At 44.8% G+C, this 19,762-nt stretch overlaps 1 protein-coding gene across 3 annotated transcripts in view; it reads right to left on the reverse strand.

The window, feature by feature from the left end:
• Positions 1 to 19,762, reverse strand: part of Fam120b (family with sequence similarity 120B) — a 49,569-nt gene that overhangs the window by 22,126 nt on the left and 7,681 nt on the right. For all 3 annotated transcript variants that reach the window (XM_038339078.1, XM_038339076.1, XM_038339077.1), the window contains exons 3-4: positions 16,235 to 16,415; positions 10,969 to 11,070 (exon numbers count right to left, since the gene is read on the reverse strand). In XM_038339078.1, the coding sequence (XP_038195006.1) occupies positions 10,969 to 11,070; positions 16,235 to 16,415 (283 nt within the window). The remainder of the gene's footprint in view (positions 1 to 10,968; positions 11,071 to 16,234; positions 16,416 to 19,762) is intronic.

Below are 19,762 nucleotides of genomic sequence, written 5' to 3' on the forward strand. Positions count from 1 at the left end.
AGAGGTGAGGTGCGTGTGAACTCAGCATGAGATCCGTGGATACACACAGACCTGCCGAGCGGGAGAGGTGAGGTGCGTGTGAACTCAGCATGAGATCCGTGGATACACACAGACCTGCAGAGCGCAGAGGTGAGGTGCGTGTGAACTCAGCATGAGATCCGTGGATACACACAGACCTGCAGAGCGGAGAGGTGAGGTGCGTGTGAACTCAGCATGAGATCCGTGGATACACACAGACCTGCTGAGCGCAGAGGTGAGGTGCGTGTGAACTCAGCATGAGATCCGTGGATACAAACCACGGAGCACAAATCCCTAAAAGGTAATTTTTAGTGGTCCATTTCTACACTATGCAGATACAAAGACAAGGACAGACTGCTGTGAATACAGGCGGCAGACAGTGCGTCTACACAAACACGGAGGTGCTGGTCTAACAACCACGGTGGCAGCACCTCTCTGGCAGCTGTGGCTCTCTGCTGGGCACTGACCGAAAGCCTGTGCCAAACTCCAGAGTAACTAGGGTGGAATGTCTCACACGTTCACCATGAGAACAGAGCAGCTAACCAAATGGTATCAGCAGCCAGTGATTCGAAGGGAATTCTTTTTCCTTTGTTTCAAACACAATCATTAACTCTTCCCAGTAGTGAATTTCCCACCATCAGGAGCCAAACAAGGCAGCAAGTCACGTGTAGTGCTGAAAAGGCTAAAGTGTTTATTTACCAAAAGCATTTTTTGTTAATATTTTAGGAAGAAGAACATTTTCTTTGGGAGAAAGAAAATGTAATTGTCACCCAAGAGACTGGTACTAAGAGATCACACTCCAAGGTCACGAAGGGTGTCTGAGAATCCGTTGGGCGTGACTCCCAGCGTTTATGAGGGCTGCTGCCGTGAGCCTCTGGACTAAGAACTGCTTTGCTTTAAATGGTTGAGAGAAAAAGAAAACTTCCTAGCATAGCAAATATAGAACCCCAATATCAATTCAAAGTTCATCAGTTTCAGTGGGAAGTTGCTGTGCTCCCCTGTGCACACGCTGTCTATGACTTCTTCCACTTTGATGACACAGGTTACAAGTAAGAGAGAGTCACTGGGCCTACAAAGCCGACCACGGTTACTATGAGACATTAGATGTAAAAGGCTTGCTAACCTCTGACAAAAAGGAAATGATGAATTTCTACCACTATAGTTATTTCAAAAGTATTTTAAAAAGTTTTTTCACTATAAAAGTCAGATGTTGCAAATTTTTAAGAAATAAAAAAATGTAAGAAAAGCAATATACCCTACACTTTCCTATGCAGACATTCTATTATTTTAAAACACAGAGATAAGACAGTACGAAGACTGTCATTGCCCCACCACAGTGAGTGAAGGGTGGAGTTCCCTAGCTGTTCCAGACAGTAAAGACCATTTCTTCAAGAAAATGATACGTCTGGATACATAAAAGCTTAATGTTAAAAAAAAAATTTGGAGATTTGCAAAATATATCCAGAATCATAGACACTGCAAGTTGTGAATGAGGAACTCCCTGACTGAACAAGTAGTGACATTGCTCACTCGTGGCCTTCATTTGTTTGGAGGCTTAACTCTAAGAGACAGCTTTAGACAGTGAGGTGAAGATCGGAAGCATTTGTCCAACAAAGGAGAGAGTCCTAGGGGCACCCTGTGGGAGAGCTGACCGAGCAGCTACGTGAGCAGCTACGTTTAATCCTCAGCTACCAACGGCAATCAGCACAGGTCAACAACCCCTCTTTACATTCCTTGTCAGAGGTTTCTGATCACCCCAGTACTGATGTCTATAATCCAGGTCAGTTTATACGGAGCAGACCCACGTAAAAGTCGGCCACCTACTGCCTTGGAAGAACTTGCAGTAAAAAGATTATGCATCAAGTGTAGTGACACACACCTTTAATCCCAGCACTTGGGAGGCAGAGTCAGGTATATCTCTGTGAGTTCAAGGTCAGCTTGGTCTACTTAGAGAGATCCTGTCTCAAGAAAGGAAAAAGATCATGCCAGCAAACCGAGATTTAAGAGTGCAAAGACTAAGAGCTGGTATTTAGCTTTCTGGCAGATAGATGCCTAGCACACAGAAGTCCCTGGGTTTAAATCCCAGCTCTGTAAAAGAAATGCAAAGATTTTACCACAAAATTACTGAAGGGCAAATGGAAAAACAAGAGAACCTAGGAAGGGGTTCTAAGGAGGTTTTCATGGAGAAGGGACAGGCACATGTGGCTGCTGGGATTAAAGACCTGTAATTGGTTATAGTCCAGCCATCTTAGTCTACAGATTAGGTAAGATGTTCACCTCTGTAGGGCAAGTTCCAGGCCCAGGAAATAACCCAGTATCTTTTTATCTCTCCCTGTGAGCTAAGTAGGCCTGCAGACCTTCAGGCCCCAGAAATAATTAGCATTCCCCGTTAGTAAACATCTACAGACCCTCAGTGTTTCCTATCTCTTCCTATCAGCTAGGGCCGTCTCCAGACCTGATATTCCAGTTAGAACATCTGTACAGCAACCTACCCACCCCCTGCCCTTTTTGCTATATAATGCTCCTGAGAAAAAAATAAAGTTGGCAGCTTGATCAGAATACAGACTTGCTGCCCGTTTTTTGTGACTCTTGTCCCTTCCATTCCTCCCCTTCAGGGCCTGGGCTCCCGATTCGTGTCCCGCTATGCGGGACACGTGGCCTGAATGCTGTTGGAAGAATGCTTCTGGAACTGCAAGCAGGCAGCAATGAGCATGTGCCAAGCTTCTCTTCTTTCTCATCTTCCCCTCCAACCGAGTATCAAGATCAGTACAGCTGAGAGTATATTGACAGATGGTGAGATTTTACCTGGTGTTCCCTTTGTTTACACACAGAAGTCGAACACCACATTAGCTGCCTGACAGGCAACTGAAAGAACAAAAGGGTTATTTCAGCTCAAGGTGTCAGAGGATTTCAGAACATCGCAATCCTGATGGCGGCCGGAGCGGCAGCTACTCATACTGCTGCCCATGAGCTGTAGACACAGGCTATAATCTGAAGCAGGTAAGGCCCACTTTTAGTGACCCACTGCTCCAGGCAGATGGTACCTCCTAAAGTGTCCACAGCACCACTATCCCGGACCAACTGTTGAAGATACGAACGAGTTTGTGGGACAGTTCAGAGTTAAGTGGAGACTCTTCCACATGACATCGGCTTCTGAATAATGTGGCACAATGGTGGGTACCAAAGGCCCAACTGGGAACAAGACAGGCCCAGCTCACAGCCGGAACTAACCAAATGATGGCATGAACACAGCTACAACAGAGCTCTGTGAAGAAGTTAGACGTGAGCTAAGACTGAAGAAAGGATCAGCTAGTGTGGAGAGACACTCAGAGATGGGAAATGTCTCAGGCCTTTAGGATGGAGCCTGGAAATAAAGTGGAGGTGAGCACAAAGGGAAGCTGTGACCACATGTATAAAAGAGGACCCGGTTGAAATGGGAGCTGACGGGAAACCTCAAAGGGGAATGGGAGTGGGCAGGCCAATCCTAAGAGACACAGGGGTGACAGACGTACACAGTGGTGACAGTCAGACACAGGGGTGACAGTCGGACACAGTGGTGACAGCCGGACACAGAGGGGTAACAGTTGGACACAAGGGTGACAGTCAGGCACAGGGGTAACAGTCGGACAGAAGGGTGACAGTCGGACCCGGGGTGACAGACGGACACAGTGGTGACAGATGGATACAGTGGTGACAGTTGGACACAGTGGTGACAGAGGGACACAGGGGTGACAGTCAAACACAGGGGCGACAGACGGACACAGGGCGGCAGTCAAACACAGGGGCGACAGACGGACACAGGGGCGACAGACGGACATGGGGCGGCAGTCGCACACAGGGGCGACAGACGGACACGGGGCGACAGACGGACACAGGGGCGACAGTCGGACACAGGGGCGACAGTAGGACACAGGGGTGACAGACGGACACGGGGGTGACAGACGGACACAGGGTGACAGATAGACACAGGGGCGACAGACAGATACGGGGCGACAGACGGATACAGGGGCGACAGACGGACACAGGGGTGACAGTCAGACACAGGGGTGACAGACGGACACAGTGGTAACAGACGGAGACAGGGGTGACAGACGGACACAGGGGCAACAGTCAGACACAGGGGTGACAGACGGACACAGGGACGACAGTCGGACACAGGGGCGACAGTCAGACACAGGGGTGACAGACGGACACAGTGGTGACATGTCAGCAGGGAATAAAAGCAAATACGGAACTAGCATGCTCCAGTCTCTCAACTCAGTGTCTTTTCCTAAGAGTAGCAACCACAGTATAACCTGGTAACTCAGAAGTACAGTCCTGGGCCCACCTGACTGTACCCAATTAGAAAATCTTAGGAGTCAGCCAGCAATTGTGCTTTGCATTTGGGCCAAGAGATTCTGACACTTGCAAAGTCTGAATACCACCCAGCATCCTTTGGGTCCTTTACAGCGTAAGGTATTCTTACCAGGGCTTAGAAATGAAGAGATTACAGAGAGCCACTAGAGTAAAAAACCACACCCCAAATCTCTTTCAAAATTTAATGTGTGTGTGTGTGTGTGTGTGTGCGTGTGTGTGTATCTGTGTGCTTGTGTGATGTGCACGAAGGAGCCCATCAGATCCCCAGGAACTGAAGTTACAGACTATTGTTGGCTGCCATGTGGGTGCTGGGAGCCACAGACAGGCCCTTTGGAAGAGTGCTGTTATCTGCCAGGCCATCTCCCCTGACCTAAAAATCTCTCTTTTGAAGGGTAAATTTTATTATATTTATGTTCAACAGAAAACTCAGCAGTGTACATTTAGCCTGGTTTGGTAGAGAGGTCTTTGGTCTGTATCTTTTCCAGCTTGGCAATGAAAGGCACAGATTCTTGGACCTTGAATGTTGCCTCTCAGAAGATCTATTTATATCTGCCATTGTAATTAGTCCTGGTAGCTTCCACAGTATAGCCAGAGTTAACCTGTGTGAAGGCAATGATGGTGCATGTCTTCCTGTGGACCAGTGCCCAGTCTGGCTTTCTCCTTGGTGATCCAGTAGGGGACACTATCTTGCAACATAGAACAGGCAAAAGACCAGCAACACAATGGGGTCTACATCAAGAGTGACACTGGCAGCTGAGACTTCCTGGTCCCCACCAAGGAGTGATGGTACTGACCCCTACTCAAAGGACAGGTAGTCTCTCAGTGCGGTTGCCCCCTTAGCTGGCAGCTTTCTTCTTGGCATGAGTCAATCGATTCTTCTGCTTCTCTTGCTAAGTCTTTGGCCTGTACTTGTGCACAAGCTTAGGAAGCTGGGCAGATGTTTGATGGTCCAGGGCCTGGGTGAATTGCAGGAGGTACTTAAAGCCATTTGTGGTGTGGGACAATTGTCTCTATTCTGTCAACTATATTTTAAATAAAATCTGATTGGTCAGTAGCCAGGCAGGAAGTATAGGTGGGACAACCAGACAGGAAGTAGAGGTGGGTCAATGAGAACAGGAGAATTCTGGGAAGAGGAAAGCCTGGTGCACCTTTGTGATCCTGCCACAGAAGAAGCAAGATGTGACTGCCTCACCAAAAAGGTACCAAGCCATGTAGCTAACATAGACAAGAATAATGGGCTAATATAAATTATAAGAGTTAATATGAAGCCTGAGCTAATGGGCCAATCAGTTTATAACTAATGTAGACCTCTGTGTGATTTCTTTGGGACTTAAGGATTGTGGGAACCAGGCAGGACAGAAACCCCCGACAACACATTTGTAGCTTTTTGCTGCTGCAGCTGAATGGATTGGGGTGAGATCTGTTTGGGGCCAGATGTCTTATCTAAGGTCAAAGTTCTTGGGCCTTTTCTCAAATAGGATCCACCATCCTTTTGGCCTCCTGCTTCTTCACAGCAGAGGTCGCTGGGGTCTCCTTCTTCCCCTCAGTCTTTTCTTCTAGCATCTTGGTAGAGTGGGAAAGAGCCCCATCCCCTAATGTCAGAGAATTTTATTTCCAAACGCAATCAATAACTTGTTTAGTCAGGAAACACCAAATGTCCATGCACACTGAGAGTAGGCGACAAAGCACCTCTGTGGACTTCTGGAGTTGTGGTCTTTTATGGCACATGGCACACACCAAGGTTTTATCTTCGGGCATCATAAAGGAATACTCCAGAACATGTGACCTCCAATGCATCTACACAAAGGCTTTTGTTACAGGACTTTTCTCTTCCTTCTTCCATAGGTCTCTAGCATCATTTTTACCAGGGTAGGGTAGGGTGTGTTTTGAAGGATACCTAGGTTAATTCTTTTTAACAGTAAGATTTAAGAAAAATGACCAATTGGTTGCCGAGGATGCCCCAAAATGAGATTTTTTAGTTAAATAACTGTATTTTATAAAAAGTACATTTAAAAAATTGTCATTGAAATATTTATATAATATTTATATAGACAATGACATATATATTATTTTTATATACAGAGGTGCTTTGTCTGCCTGTATGCCTGCAGATCAGAAGAGAACATCAGATTGTAAGCTGCCAAGTGGGTGCTGGGAATTGAACTCAGGACCTCTGGAAGAGTAGCCAGTGCTCTTAACTGCCGAGCCATCTCTCCAGCCCCAACAAAAAGTATGCTTAGCAGAATTATAACATTGATGTGGGATTCCCCTCTGCATGCTATATGCTTCAATACCATCATTTAATAAAGAAGCTGTTTTGGCCAATGGCTTAGCAGAGTAAATCTAGGTGGGAAATCTGAACAGAGATAGAGAGAGTAGGTGGAGTCAAGTAGACACCATGGACATTTACTGGTAAGCCACAGCCTTGTGGTGATACACAGACTAGTAGAAATGGGTAAATTTAGGATGTTAGAGTTAGTTAATAAGAAGCCTGAGCTAACAGGCTAAACAGTGTTGTAATTAATAAGGTTTTTGTGTCATTATTCAAGTCTGGGTGGCCGGGAAATGCACAAGCAGTCTCTGCCTACATAACGTGATCAGTTCAGGAGATCAGCTAGCTTAAGAAAGAACTATATATTCTATATACATTCTCATGTACACACAGACATGCACATGGGGCACAATCACAAATGCACAGACACACATGCACACACATACATGCACACGTGTACACACACACACACTTTCATTCACATGCACTCAGACGCATTCACACTGTGACACACATAAACATGCACATTCTCAGATAGTCATTCTCTCTCAATTCACATACTTGCACACATTGTCTCATCTAGACTCTGGGACTCCTAAATTTCCTGTGCAAGAAATGGGAGCTGAGGTGTTTACAGCCAGAATTCAGAGGCCAGAGTATACACTCTGATCTCCAGACCACAGCAGGGACCTAATTACAATGTGGTGAAAGTCATGTGCACAGGTAGGCAGCCCTATATCCTTTTGGAACAGTGGAGTCCCAGAAGCCAAGCCAGGGGCAGATGCTGCTGAAACCTGCAAGACACATCTGGAGGACTACAGTGGGGTTCCCCAAGTAAGTACGAGCAATGCTGAACTTGTGTTTCCACAGCTATAAACACCAATGAATGCATAAGATGCAATGGTAAACACGGAAGGTTGATGGAGGATTCTCATTGGCTAATAAACAAACTGCCTTGGCTTTTTGATAGGGCAAGATTTAGATAGGAGGAGTAGACAGAACAGGAAAAAGGAAGTGAGGTAGATGGCTCAGACAGTTGCCACGCCTCTATTCTCTAGGACAGACCTCCGTGCCTCTCCTCAGGGAGACAAATGCGATGGAGCCAGCTACCAGGTTAGACATGCTGAATCTTTCCCGGTAAGACACCACTCGTGGTGTTACATAGATTATTAGATATGGGTTAGTCAAGATGTGAGTAATAGGCCAGGCAGTGTTTAAAAGAATACAATTTGTGTGTTATTATTTTGCGTGTAAAGCTAGCCGTGCAGGAGCCGGGCGGCTGGGAGCCGGGCGGCGGGAAGCCGGCCCACAGCTCCCCACTACAGAAGGTGTGAAGCCGGCACCTGCATGTGCTCTTCATATGAAAATAACCAAATTAAACGCCAAGGGTTTTCTCCTTATCTATTTCTAAAGTGAGAAATGTAACTAAAATAAAACAAACAAATAAAAACCTCCAGCAAACAGAACTGTCTGGCTTGTGTCTGCTCAGGATAAGAAACGTGAAGCTAACAGATAAACAATAGACAAAACCCCTGAATGCTCACATACAAGCGACTCTCATCTGAATATATTTCAATTGGCTATTTCTCATAAAAAAATTTTCATACATAAATGAAGTAGATTGCACTAGAACACTGAATTCTATCCACAGGTGGCTAAGCTATCTACTTTCATGTTTGCTTGCTACCCTGTTTCTATCTGGTGAACTCAAAACAGTCATAATGGCTACTAAGAAGTGACGTGTAAATGGCAGCCACTACCTTATAATACATGCCTGTGACACTCACTTCACGGTTTCAAACTGTTTTTAAAGGTGGTCCACAAGCTGCAGGGGCAGGAGACTTCCCTCATGGTCACATACGTTCAGGACACAGAAATCTTTCCTGACCTAGGTATATTGTGTCAGGGCAGGAGGAGCTAAAACAAGAGATCAGGATCAGAAAGAGTCAAATACAGCTTTCATGAGAGTCTTTGGAGATGCTCTGCTCTAAGCCCATGGTAAGCCAGATGTCCTTGTTTTCTTATGTGCTGAACAACACTTGACAGTTATTCAATAGAAACAACCAAGAAAACAAGTGCACTCAGTCAGCTTCCCTGGACTCCTGAGATAAAGGTTTACTTAAAATGACTCAAAAACAACACTGAGAAGAAATCACCTATTTTCACCCAAAGACTGTCTAGTTCTGCAGTCAGGCATGGTTATTTCAGACTCAACCCACAGGATACAAGACCATCAATGAGATAGGGCAGAAACTGGAGAATATGGCAGCTCTCTGAATACAGCAGACCAGTGCCTCTGACCCACACACTGGGCTATGGCAGCAAAGCTGTCCCTCAAGAGTCTGGAAGCCTTAGACCAGTGTCTAGGGAAGGCGCATTTTCTGGTGCACAGACACTGTGTCCTCACGGGGGAAAGAGCAAGAGAAGGTCCTGCGGTGTCCCTTTTATAAGGGCACAGCTCCCACCTGATCATCAGCCACTTCCCGAAGGTCCCCACCTGTCTAAAACTACCACATTCCTGCTCGGTTTTCAATACATAAATGTGGAGGACATTATTACTTCTTTTTCTGTTTCCTTGCTGACTAACTTTTAATTCCTTCCCCTTCCTTTTTTCTCCCCTCCCTCCTTTTCTGAGCTACCTCCTGTTTACTCCTTTTTGAGACAGTATCTCACTGTGCAGCCCAAGCTGGCTTGAATCTGGGCCCCTCCTCCCCTGGACCCTTGCTGAGGTTATAGCATATGCCACTACATCCAACTTTCCTTACGAATTTTTAGGGAATCTCTTTTTATTTTTTTTTCTGCAATCCTCTACCTCCCTATGTTGGAAATATCTAGTTTCTTCTTTATTCTCCTAGCCAAGCAAGCAAACATCACCACATGCACTGTAAGAGGGAACGGCCTTTAACAAACTACAGAAATGATCCCTGGAGTATAGTCTTGGAAAAGCCTTTACAGAGAAGAGCAGAGAGAAGGCTCACTGAAGAGTGGGGTACTGTGAGGAACCAGTGACAGTTACCTCTGGGATAGGACACTCAGGGCTGCAACAGAGTCCCTGTGAGCCCTTCCTATGACCACCGAGGAGACGGCTGACAGGACCTCACTGTCTCACAGGCTTTGTGGGTGAGAATGCTTCCAAAGGCACAACCCAGGTTCCCACCTACCCTAAATAGGCCCACCTCCTAAATTCCCCATAATACCATCACATTTTGACTCCATCGATGGATTGGGCCATTGATTAGGTCAGTACCTTCATGATCCAGTCACAAAAAGCCTATCAGGTGGCTGGAGATAGGACTAAGTAGGTAAAACACCTACAAAAGCATGAGGACCTGATTTCGGTCCTCTAGAACACTCACTGGTCAGTAAGTCTAGCCAAATCAATGAGTTCCAAGTTCAGTGAGAGACTGACTATCTCTAAAAAATAGAATCAAGCTGGGTGGCGGTGGTACACGCCTTTTATCCCTTTTATCAGAAGGCAGAAGCAGGTGGATCTCTGTGAGTTCCAGGCCAGTCTGGTCTAAAAAGAAAATCAAAGTGGACTGAAAGATCCTTAATGGGGACCTATACTCCCATTCCACCCCAAAGTCTATCAGTTATGAGCTCTTTATCTCTGGAGTCTTTGGGGTATAGGAATTGAAACCTGTATCAGGTAACATGTAATTCTGCAAACAGACATCCACTTAGTGTGTTCTTTCTTGAGCTGACACCCTAAGATGGACAGCTTAAGGCTGTACTGTTGTGGAATAGAACATCTGTCTAGCTATCTAAACAAGTATGCATTTGTTTATGTTGGATTTATTAGTGTAAATGTGTGTTGTTTTTGTTTTATGCTGCAGTTGTTTAACTGTTATGTAAAGATGTGTTGCTGTTTTGCCTTGCCTGCCTAAGGTACCTGATTGGTCAAAGAAAAAGTTGAGTGGCCAATAGCTAGGCAGAGAAGGAAAAGGCAGGGTTAATGGGCAGAGAGAAAGTGGGAGCTGGCTTGTCAGTCACAGGCCAGCCAATGGGGGCTAGCCGGCCAAGGACCAGCCAGCGAGGGGGTGGGGGAGTGGGCAGCCAGCAGGGGCCAGCCAGCTCAGTCAGGCCAGGGGTTAACCAGCCAGGCACGGAGGAAGCAGGAAAGCAGGACATACCGAATTAAAGAAAGGTTAAAACCTCCAAAGCAAAACATAGATAAAGAGAAACAGATTAAACTAAGTTATAAGAGCTAGTGGGACAAACCTAAGCTAAGGCCAAGCTTTCATAATTAGAAAAAAGTCTCTGTGTCATTATTTGTGAGCTGCTTGGTGTCCCACAGAAAGTGTCAGCTGTGCCGCACATACCTTTAAGAGTCACCTGCAGAGGCTGAACATGGTCTGGGTGCTTCAGGGAGTTCCCAGGGTATACAAACCACTCCTTGACCACCGGGCCGGTGCTGGCTCCATCTGAGTAAAGACAAGGGGTCAGTAGGTGCATGAGGACAGCAAAGCCCCTGCATACCCATCTGCCTCATGAATGTCTCCTTTCACCCCGCCCCCATGGAAGTGATGATATCACCAACATCTATGTTGCTCCAGTTTAACATGGCCCATCCATTTCTTTCACACCGCTTTGCTAAAAAGGAGAAAATAAAACCAGAAAAACCTGAGCCAAATGAAATTTTACAATAATTACTCACCAAACATACAGAAGAACTTTTGCTTTTGAAAAGTCTAATGTAAGTTTTCAAAGTGATTTCAAATACTGACTTCAAGCCCAGGAGTGGACTGGAGAGATGGGTTGGTGGTTAAAAGCACTTGTTCTGCCGGGTAGTAGTGGCACATGCCGTTAATCCCAGCACTCAGGAGGCAGAGGCAGGCAGATCTCTGTGAGTTGGAGGCCAGCCTGGTCTACAGAGTGAGTTCCAGGACAGGCTTTAAAGCTACAGAGAAACCCTGTCTCGAAAGGCACTTGTTCTTACAGAGAACCTGGGTTCAATTCCCAGCACTCACATGGCCACTCTCAAACACCTACGACTCCATTTTCAGGGGATCCAACCCTTCTTGTGACCTCCACAGACAGACACCAGGCATATACATGGTGCCAAGATCATACATACAAATACATCTTTGATACATAAAAAATATTTGAGACCAAAAAGGACTCTCCTAACGCAGCAGCTCTTACTAAACATTTCCACAACAGTGGAAAGTAGAGGGGGAGCAAAGTGGGAAGGCAGGGTAGGATGTGCTCACACACGACCCTGGGGATTGCTTCACTGACAGTCAACAGGTCTTCCTACATCAACTGAAGTCATCACAACAGTCTGCATGGACACGGTCAGAGCCCCCCCCCCCCCAACAACAGTCCCCACAGACATGATCAGAGTCCCGCCTCCCCACAATAGTTCCCACAGACATGGTCAGAGTCCCGCCTCCCCCACACTGGTCCCCACAGACATGGTCAGAGTCCCCCCCCCAACAACGGTCCCCACAGACATGGTCAGAGTCCCCCCCCCCAACAATGGTCCCCACAGACATGGTCAGAGTCCTCCCCCACATAATGGTCCCCACAGACATGTTCAGAGTCCTCCCCCACACACTGGTCCCCACAGACATGGTCAGAGTCCCTCCCCCCCACAATGGTCCCCACAGACATGGTCAGAGTCCTCCCTCATACAATGGTCCCCACAGACATGGTCAGAGTCCCTCCCCCCTAACGGTCCCCACAGACATGGTCAGAGTCCCTCCCCCCCATAACGGTCCCCACAGACATGTTCAGAGTCCCGCCTCCCCCACAATGGTCCCCACAGACATGGTCAGAGTCCCTCCCCCCTAACGGTCCCCACAGACATGGTCAGAGTCCCCCCCCCATAATGGTCCCCACAGACATGGTCAGAGTCCCTCCCCCCCACAAAGGTCCCCACAGACATGGTCAGAGTCCCTCCCCCCCACAAAGGTCCCCACAGACATGGTCAGAGTTCCCCCCCACAATGGTCCCCACAGACATGGTCAGAGTCCCTCCCCCCCATAACGGTCCCCACAGACATGTTCAGAGTCCCGCCTCCCCCACAATGGTCCCCACAGACATGGTCAGAGTTCCCCCCATAGCGGTCCCCACAGACATGGTCAGAGTCTCTCCCCCCCCACAATGGTCCCCACAGACATGGTCAGAGTTCCCCCCCACAATGGTCCCCACAGACATGGTCAGAGTCCTGCCTCCCAGGTGACTTCAGATTCTGTTGACAATGAACACTAACCACCATATACTCAAGAACCAAAATTAATTAAAAACCAAATACAGTATAAATCTGGGGTGTTTCTGGAGCATTCCCATGTTGCACAGTATGACTTCAGTGTAACCTTGAACACAAGACGTGTGTATTTTGTACCACACACACACATGCCTTTATACCATGCGATGCCAACAATACTCCTCAAAACACATCAGCTGAGATTCAAGACTACTGTATGTCATGAACAGCAGTGTGTTCACTGTGCACACAGAGTTTTCTGGTGCCACAGAAACACAACGGTTTAACTGTGGAAAACCAAGACTTTTAATATTTTCTTACTGCCACTTCTCAGTATATACATATCAAATTAGCATGTCAGTGCTATGTGCTGTGTTAACAAAGGTTAAGATTACATGTGTGCCAAGAATTGTTTTAAAGTAAATTTATTATTAATATCAAACCCTTCATGTGTACACATTTTTATATACTCGGGGTCATGGGAAAAATTCTCATGAAAAGGGGTCATGAGTAAAAATTGTTTAAGATATTCTTATTTATGTTATGATTGCTATTAGGGAGAAAAAAGAAAGAGAGGGAATCAGAGCAAAGAATGGTCAGAGGGAGTAGTGTGAACACTGCATAAGTACACATAAAGCAAAACCAGTCTATACTTCCTGGGGAAGCTCCCCCTGGAACAGCCAGACACCCTAGTGTTCCCAGGAGGCCATGAAGGGTAATAAACACCTCACACAAATTCAGTGTGTGTGGCTTCAGATCCTCTGGCCAAAGGCTGGGAAAGTATAAGCTGGGCTCTAGTGCTGGCCCCCATCCTCCAATCTGCATGGTACATGGATGGGCTCTTCAAGACAGGCAAGCTAATGTGGCCATTGACGCTCACCTACTGATACTAAGAATCCAAATCTCCCACCTGAGCAAGCAGTTCAACCATTATGGCTACTTTCTCTAAGAAATGCTAAGAAATGCCAACATTCCAGGAAAGATAAACATACATTCAAAGCACACACAGTTATCACTGGATTTACACCAGTGCAGAACAAGTCACTAAGACATTGCTTTGGCCCAGGTAAGGTAGTTTAGAATGAAAATCTGATGCTTAGTTAACTATACTAGCATTAGTTTCCTGGTTTCTATGTTACCCTAAAGTCACATATAATGCCATCTTTGGGGGATGCTGGGTGAAGGTCACAGAAATCTTTTGCTGTGCCATTATATGAATCTGCATTTCAAATTCAGCAGTGCTAGAACATATACAGAAGCCATAAACAACAGCAAAAGTACTGAGTAATGAAAAGCTTTTAGGCTACACAAAAAATGGCCTGGTATTAACTGAAGGTAAAACTGTATGGGAAAGACAGACAATACACACACACACACACACACACACACACAGAAAGGGGGAGGGGCTGGGGAGGTGCTCAGTGGTTAGAACACTGGCTGCCCTTCCAGAGCACCCAGTTTTGATTCCCAGCCCCCACATGGCTGCTCACAACTGTCTGTAAATCCAGTTCGAGAGGATCCAATGCCCTTATTGCCCTCCACAGACCCCAGGCACAATGTAATACATATAAAACACCCATATACATTTTTAAAAAGGAGGGGGAGTCCTAAAATTCCAAAGGTATACTGTAAAATAATAAAGTTAATAACAAGTACATTAAATGCAATTAGCCAAAAACATTTCAATTAAAAAGAGAGGTATTAGGTCAGGAGAAATGGTGGCACATACTTGCCATCCCGGAAGTGGTGTGTTGTGGATTAACCCCTCTGTACACTGTGAATATATACCACTCTCATTGACTTATAAAGAACTGACTGGCTGATAGCCAGGCAGGAAGTATAGGCAGGACAGTCAAATTGAGAACACTGGGAGGAAGAGTGTGGAGTCAGTGGAGATTCCAGGAGACACAGAGGAAGCAAGACATGCTGGAGGACAGGCTACGAGCCACAGGGTAATACATAGATTAATAGAAATGGGTTAACTTAAGTTGTAAGAGCTAGTTAGTAATAAGCCTGAGCTATTGACCAAATATTTATAATTGGTTATTCGGGAACGGCTGTTTGGGACAGGAAAACTCCACCTACACTGGTGAAGTTTGAAGGCCTGGAATTTGAAGACTCTGAAACACACAAAGTGGTATTAATCTACCAAACACACTCCCCTTTACAACTCCTCATTCTTACGACCACTATATTCTCTTCCTGGAAACACATGGATCTGCTTCCCTGTGTAAGACATCTGAATGGCTTCCACAGCCTTCACCATGACACTTCTGGTTTTCCTAGGAACTCTTGAATTGTCTTTGTTCTTTGTATACCGTTCTGCTTTCATAGAAACTGCTATACTCATCTACCCCGAAAAGAACATTGACTTTTCAATGTGATATTTGTACCCCATCTTTAAATTATGTCAGGTTTATTTTCTTGAAGAAATATTAACAATACTGTTATCTGGAAATAATGGTGTTCAGAGAAATAGACACAGACACCCTTTTGTGAGTTACAAAAACCCTGCTGTTTAAGATCTTCTCATTTTTACTGCTCTGGTCATCCATGGTCCTTAGCTACTGTTTCTGCTATGTTCACAATATAAAATACTTTAGGAAAAATGTAAACATATTATAAAATGCTAAAGGACATCTGTTTATATTTTTAAAAATATTAAATTTTATATAATCGTTTTATGAAAATCTTATTCGTGGGGTATATAGATAGTACCATAAAAACACACCACACAGCAGGAAAGGGTTTTCATTTTGTCAAAAGCACAAATCCTTCTAAGCTATATAACATGACATTTCATAGTGACAGTGTGATTCCCACTAATGACTGTGCTAATTGGATAGTAATGTATTGTAGCATTAATCTTTGACAGCATTCTCAAGTACAGATTTTACAAACAAAACCTGTTGTTGGCTTGTCCTTTGAGAACTCTGTTGTACAAGGAGTAGGCTGCTTGTTCTTCCTGGCCCCCCAGCTAGCTTAACCCCGAAATAATCACACAGAAATTGTATTAATTAAATTACTGCTTGGCCCATAAGCTCTAGCCTCTTATTGGCTAACTCTCACCTCTTGATTCAACCCATTTCTAATAATCTGTATCGCCATTTGACTGTGGCTTACTGACATGAGTCTAACCAGCATCCCTCTAGGGTAGGAGAATCATGGTGTCTGCCACACTGCCCTTCTTCCCAGCATTCTGTTCTGTCTACTCCACCTATCTAAGTCTGCCCTATCAAAAGGCCAAGGCAGTTTCTTTATTCAACCAATAAATGCAATACAAATACAGAAGGACCTCCTACACAAGAACACATCTGTCTCCATTTCTCAGAATCCGACTGGAACGGAATCACTCTAAAGGGCCAGCCGGCGCTCACCTTTCCAGTTCCCAAGCAGAAGTGCGTACACTCGCTGCCGGATAGGGCGGTAGGTGAAGGCTTGGCTGGGCAGGGCTTGGTCCAGCTCATCCTCCAGGGTGTTGCTGCACTCTATCTCCCCAGTGCTCATGATGTTGTACACCAGGTAGCTCTCTGAGTGGACGTGATGCATCCTGGCAACCTGCTCAAGATTAAACAAACAGACTTCTCCTTAAAACACACAAACTTTCAAACAGAAACAGTCCATACCAGTTATCAGTTTATCTAAGATACTCAAGTGAGAAACTATCATTCAAACATACGACATCAAGGGGTATTTATGTTTTCTCTCTTTTGTAGTAACAAATCCAAAAGTTTATTTGTTACCCTTCTCCTGTGGCCTCCAATCTACCAATCTTACACTTACCGTATTATTATTATGTCTACTTGAGGTGTCCCCATAAACATGCTCACTGTTTTCTGCTAGGGTTGTGAGGACGGGCTCCTAAGTGAGTCCACAGCACAGCTTCTCCTCTTACCAGCAACTCATTCAGATGGCCATCATGTTGTCTTCTCTCTGTGTAAGACATCTGAATGGCTACCACAACCTTTCCCGTGACACGCCTGGTCCTTTATCTCCGTGCACACCATTTTGCTCTTATAGGAACTGCAATTACTCGTCTCAGGGGACACCGCTGTCTCCAGAAGCACAAATCCCTCGTCCTTCTGAGTATGGCTTCCTAACCCTCCTGAGCTTACCTCCATCACGACCTCCCTTCTTTACAAACCCATTCCTCCTTCCCACCTACAACTAACCACCCTTTGCTCACGGGACTCAACTCTTACTTCTCAGATAAAACACCTTGGTGTTCGAAACTGTATGTATTCATTTGTTTGTTCAACTTTTCTCCCTCTCTCATTTTTTCTTATGTTCCATTGCTCCTGGCTTCAATAACTGAATTTGTCCTTTGCACATTACACGGCAAGCCATAAGATGTGATTTAAACTCTATTTTCTCATTAAATATGCAGTTTAGATCAAAGGTCTATAATCACCTACAATGTAGACTTTTTTCCCTATAGAGAACACATCTCTTTATTGTGGGAATAAAGTCTAGGCTCTGTCAACAATATTATTCAAAATTTTAAATCCAAAGTGTCTACCAAAAAGCATTTAAAATGTTTTATTATAACTTGGGCTATCAATTTTCAGATCTAATTTATATGCACCTAACTAGAACCAGTTATATAGATTCACTGTTGAGACCTGAGTCTGAATCACCCTACTCATTGATTTATTCATAACACAAGTTTTATTTAAAAAGCCACTGATCATTGTGCAGTTTAAATGAGCAGATACACAGACTGTGCCTAACCAAGCTGCCTGCTTACAGTGTCAGTAAACATCAAATGTTTACTCTGGGCTAAGCAACTACCTGCTCTTTTTCCTGACACTCAACATGATGCTTACTCTGCTGCTGTATTTCTTTAAATCAAGGCAATCCTACTACCAGATTTTAGTTGTTTTTGTTTGTGACTGTAATTTAATTACAAAGTTTCTCTTTTCTCTTCCTTCCCTCCAAAACCCCTATATACCCTTCCCCACTTGTCTTCAAATATAAGGCCTCTTTCTTCATTAACTTCTATTGTATGCCTATATGTATTTGTATATACATATATATTCTTAAATATAACCTATCGAGTTCACAAAATGTTCTTATATATGTTTTCTGGGAGACAGTTTGGCACTGGACAACCAATTGGTGTGTTCTTCCTTGAAAATGAGAAGCTCAGGGGTGGAAAGACAGCTCAGCGATTCAGAGCATTGACAGCTGACTTTTTACAGAGATCATAGGATTAAATGCATGTGCCAACATCCCCAGCCTTTAATTCAGAGAGATTTATATTTTTTTTTACAAATTTGCCTAAGAAATAATAATGAATTACATATTCTTCCAGTAAATTGCTAATTTTGGCAACTGTGTGTACTTTGAGATATAACACCCCCTCCTGAAGGTGTCATGTTTCCAGTTATGTACTTATGATTCTTAAATCAGTCATAGTAATACCACCTACATGCTCTTTGTTTTCACCTTGCCTGCTATGTACTGTGGTTATCCAGTACAATGAAAAGTACACAAGGTTCAGTCTGATTTCTAGACTTCTGACAGAGGCGTGTACCTGTAGTTGTGGCCATGCCTGCCACTGTTCCACATCAAGCCTTTCCACCAAAAGTTTTATTTAGCAACATGTGGTTAAATCCTACAAACTGGAATTCTAGATGCCTGTTAGACAGGTTTGCAAGACTTCACTACAAGGGCAACATAATTAAGTCCATCATTAAATATAACACAAGATCTACCACACTGGTAGATCATTTGTCTTTGCCTGTGAGGTTTTTTGACCCCTCTTCCCTACTGTCCCTTTGCAGATCCTACCTACACCTGTGCTGTAGCAACTGTCCCTAATCACCAAAGATGCACGGCCCAAGCCCTTTTCAAAACAAAGATCTTTAATACATGTTTTATACCTCGACATATGCAGCTTACATGGTTTCACTTCCTACCTCCATACCACCCCTGCCCAAACTCCACTCTCCACAAATATCTCTTGTGCCTTCATGCCTGTTTATTTTATGACTCCCCCCATGATTAAGCAGGGCCATGTGCAAGACTGGGATTAGAGCTGGCTATCACAGTCTGGCGGGCTCGGCAGAGACCAGGCTCTATTTCTTGACCTCTATAGGATTCACATTCCTGATCACTTTCCCCTCTTGGAAGGGAAACATGTTCACCTATTCTCTGTCTCTCGGTGGAGTATTTAAGCCTTCATCCTACATATTCTTCTACTGAAGGCTTCTAAGACGTATAAAAAGAGAATGGCTTCTAATTGTCTCTTTCCTACTGGGAACGGAACTTCAGGTCCATATCTCACTGTGTGCACATGTCATAGGGGCGACACTATACTGCTCTACAGTGGAATTCAGTTAATCACCTTCCTGCACGTGGCCCTTCGCCTCCCTTAGCTGCTGTACTGTACCAGGATGACTCACTTTGCAAACAGGTGCAAGCCAATCACAGCAGCACACGCCTGCAAGGCTAGCACTTGGGAGGCTCAGGTAGAAAGATTGAAAATTCTAACAGAAATAAGTCATGATCACTTCTGAACCCAAGTTCTTTTCCGTATTTTTTTCTTTGCACTGAAAACATAAATTCAAATCTCGACATCAGATCTTTATATATTTTTCTTGGTCAGGGTTTAGATCTAAGGCCTTACTAAGTGTATGCTGTACTGCTGAGCTACATCCCATCTGAGGTCAGACCTTTGGATCGCAGAGCTGCCACTAACTACCTAATGGCAGGGTATTTTAGTTCTTAAACTAGGGTGAGAAACCCCCAAATCAAAAAGTATGATGGAGCTGCTTCTCCAGCCGACATTTCTGGATTCTAGCTCATTTGCCCAAGGTTTTCTTACTTGAGATTTTGCAGTAGTGAGTTTAAATTCATTCTTTAGAGTATATAACCAGGCTTTCAAAAGCAAACATCCAATC

The sequence above is a fragment of the Arvicola amphibius genome, chromosome 8, assembly GCF_903992535.2.
Source record: "Arvicola amphibius chromosome 8, mArvAmp1.2, whole genome shotgun sequence".
In the NCBI taxonomy this organism is placed as follows: Eukaryota; Metazoa; Chordata; class Mammalia; order Rodentia; family Cricetidae; genus Arvicola; species Arvicola amphibius.